Here is a 2,880-nt window from a genome sequence, read left to right on the forward strand (position 1 = left end):
GGAATTTCCAACCTTCGTCTGCTTCCCATGGAACGAGATATGTTTCCACCATTATGACGGCGGTTCCTGGGTCTGGATTCACGCGATATCGTGCTCCTTCTGCTTCTCTCATATTCTTCGTCGGATCCTCCGTGATTCCGACCCGGTTGCTCTTGAATTAGCTGGCGTATTTGCTCCACCGTGACTTGCGGTCTTGCCTGCTGCTCCATCATCCCTTCAAAATTGTTCATTCTCTGCTCCACGGTATCTACTCGAGTTTCCATGATGTTTCTCGTAATGACCATCCATAGTGAAACGAAACCAAGGCTTTAGATACCAAATTGATAAGTTCAATTTAGTATCTTAAGTACAGGAAATAGTAAGTACAGAAAATAGAGTAGGAAAGTTCTGATTTTTATTGATGAAAACTAAAGTTCATATGGGATCTAGTTATACAAAGCAAATCCAGAAAAATTGCAGAAAGCTGCAGAGAAAATAAAAAGCAAATAGAGGCACTTAGAGAGGCATGTACTCTCCTATGAGGATATTCTCCACTCAATTTCTGCCTACTACCACAGACTGAGTGCTCCCTCATTTATTGGCTCACTCCTCAATTCTATTACCACCCAGCTGTTGCTAACTGTACCACCCATGTGCACTGCTAACAAACTTTGTCCTATTCTCTCTCTCCACTTCTTACGTTTTCTCTCATAAAACTTATCATATCTACCAGGTATGCATTGATTTAGTCACTTAAATAGAAACCTGTGAGCTGCAGATTTTTCTGCTTAATTAGGACACAAAATGCAGAAAATTCAGCATAATTCAGGTAGGTATAAGAAATATACTACAACCAAAAGAAATCAATGGTAAGTTATGGATAGCAAAAGTTGAATTAATGCTTGCCTCATTTAACTGTCACCAGCTTGACCACCTGGCTTTAGTTATAGATCTCTATTGAGCACTACTTCCATTTATCTACTATTGCAGTGAAGCAAAAATAAAGAAAAAGAAAATAATGGAACATATTTCTAAGTTTGTCATCATCAACTATTTAAAGGAGATGCTAAAATATGGGATGATATATTTGTTGATTGTTTATATAGTTTAGAGCATTGAGAAAGAAGAGGTTCATGAGCACAAAAGATAAATTTCCTTTAAATAGAAAGGCTGAACAGAAAATAACAGAAATAAGATAAACCACTCATTAAAGTAATTAAATCACCTTGCATCCATCTACCATTATTTAATCCTCATGGTTGATATAAAAACATATAACTCTATAGAAGTAACAACAAATACATGCTTTAAATAAGAATTGTGCGCCAATGTTATAACCTATTAATCAAAATACAATACCACAGTAAGACACAATTAAACTGATATGAGCATAATTGTAATTAGCAATTTCACAGTACAAATACATCTAATGTGTTAATTAAGTGCTTCTATTGTAAAAAAGTTGATGTATCAGAATGATTAATCCAATTGTTCAAGTTGAGGCTTCCAAAAACCATTACGAAGGAGGTTCAAACTTCAAAGTATGATATCTGCTACTAAAGTTTCCTCATTTCCCTAACAAGTTATATACTAATGTTTGCTTATAAAAAAATTTATGTAATCTTTATTTTGTATCTGCTTCATTTTCATCCCGTTTCCAGCATTACTAATCCTAGCTTGTAACTCCAATTATATGATCGCCCAGAATTCAGAATCAGAGTTTGTAAATTGTAACCCACTTCAATTCAAATATCCATATTCCCCTCCAACTGCACACAATTTTTAGACATTAAAATCAGTCTCTATCTCCCAGACCAGTAAATTGAGTAGCAGATAAATATCTTTGCCACCATAATGCTGTAATTGGTTTGATCCAAAAGTATATACATGGTTTTTTATTCCCACCCAACTGTATCCAATGAGCTCTTTACTACCTCTATTTCCCAGAGCCTTCCTCACTCGAACTGTGCTCTCCCAACGGCCACTGATCTGATATACCTGAGCCAACACCAAGTACGGTAAGGATGTCTGTGGTGAGCTCTCCATTATTTTAGTTGCAACTATTTCAGTAGCTTGCAAGTCTCCATATCTTGCACACGCAGAAATAATTGACCTCCAAATGTCAGGGGTGGTTCCACACGACATTTTTTCCACAATGTCAATGGCTTCTTTGACCTTACCAGCTCTACATAAGATCTCTACAACATATGAATAGTGTTCTTCCTCTGGTTTTACTCCGAATTCCATCTCCATTAGAGAAAATATCTTAATTCCTTCATCAACCATACTCCCATAGTTGCATGCTAGTAGAACTGCCGCAAATGTTATTCGATCCGGTGGCATTCCTTCTCTTATCAACTCCTTGAAGAGATCCAAGGTCACAGACACTCTGCCATTGTAACACAGTCCCATCATTATAGTGTTCCATGATACCAAATCTTTTGCTTTTATTTCGTTGAAGATATTCAAGGCATCATCAATAAATCCAAATTTAGCATACATATCAACAAGTGAATTGGCAACAACTGCATCTGATTCGAAACCCAACTTAGGAACCAAAGCATGTACTTGATTACCCAGTTCGACTGGCAAGAAAATAGAAACAGAACTCAGAAGACAGCTAACGGTATATTCCGTTGGTCTGATATTCTTCCTCAAGGTCAGCACAAAGAGCTGAAGAGCATCTTCCCCCAAACCATGTCTAGCATAACATGAAATCATGGAATTGCATAGAGCCGAATCCCATTGTTCTTGTTCTTTAAAGTGGCGGACAGCGTCCTCCAATCTGTTGCATTTGGAAAAGAGGTCAATAGCAGCACCTGATACAATGCTATTATAAACAAATCCCACCTTGAAACAAAAGGCAAAAACTTGCTTACCCTTTTCCAAATCTCGCAAGCT

At 37.1% G+C, this 2,880-nt stretch overlaps 1 protein-coding gene across 1 annotated transcript in view; it reads right to left on the reverse strand.

Annotated features, from left to right (window-relative positions):
- Window positions 1–1,343: 1,343 nt before the first annotated feature.
- LOC127082725 (pentatricopeptide repeat-containing protein At1g43980, mitochondrial) overlaps window positions 1,344–2,880 on the reverse strand; it is a 2,529-nt gene continuing 992 nt past the window's right edge. The window contains exon 1 of the mRNA XM_051022957.1: window positions 1,344–2,880. This exon is cut by the window's right edge and continues 992 nt beyond it. Within this exon, the coding sequence (XP_050878914.1) occupies window positions 1,762–2,880 (1,119 nt within the window). The 3' untranslated portion in view covers window positions 1,344–1,761.

This window comes from Lathyrus oleraceus, chromosome 5 (genome assembly GCF_024323335.1).
Source record: "Lathyrus oleraceus cultivar Zhongwan6 chromosome 5, CAAS_Psat_ZW6_1.0, whole genome shotgun sequence".
Lineage (NCBI taxonomy): Eukaryota > Viridiplantae > Streptophyta > Magnoliopsida > Fabales > Fabaceae > Lathyrus > Lathyrus oleraceus.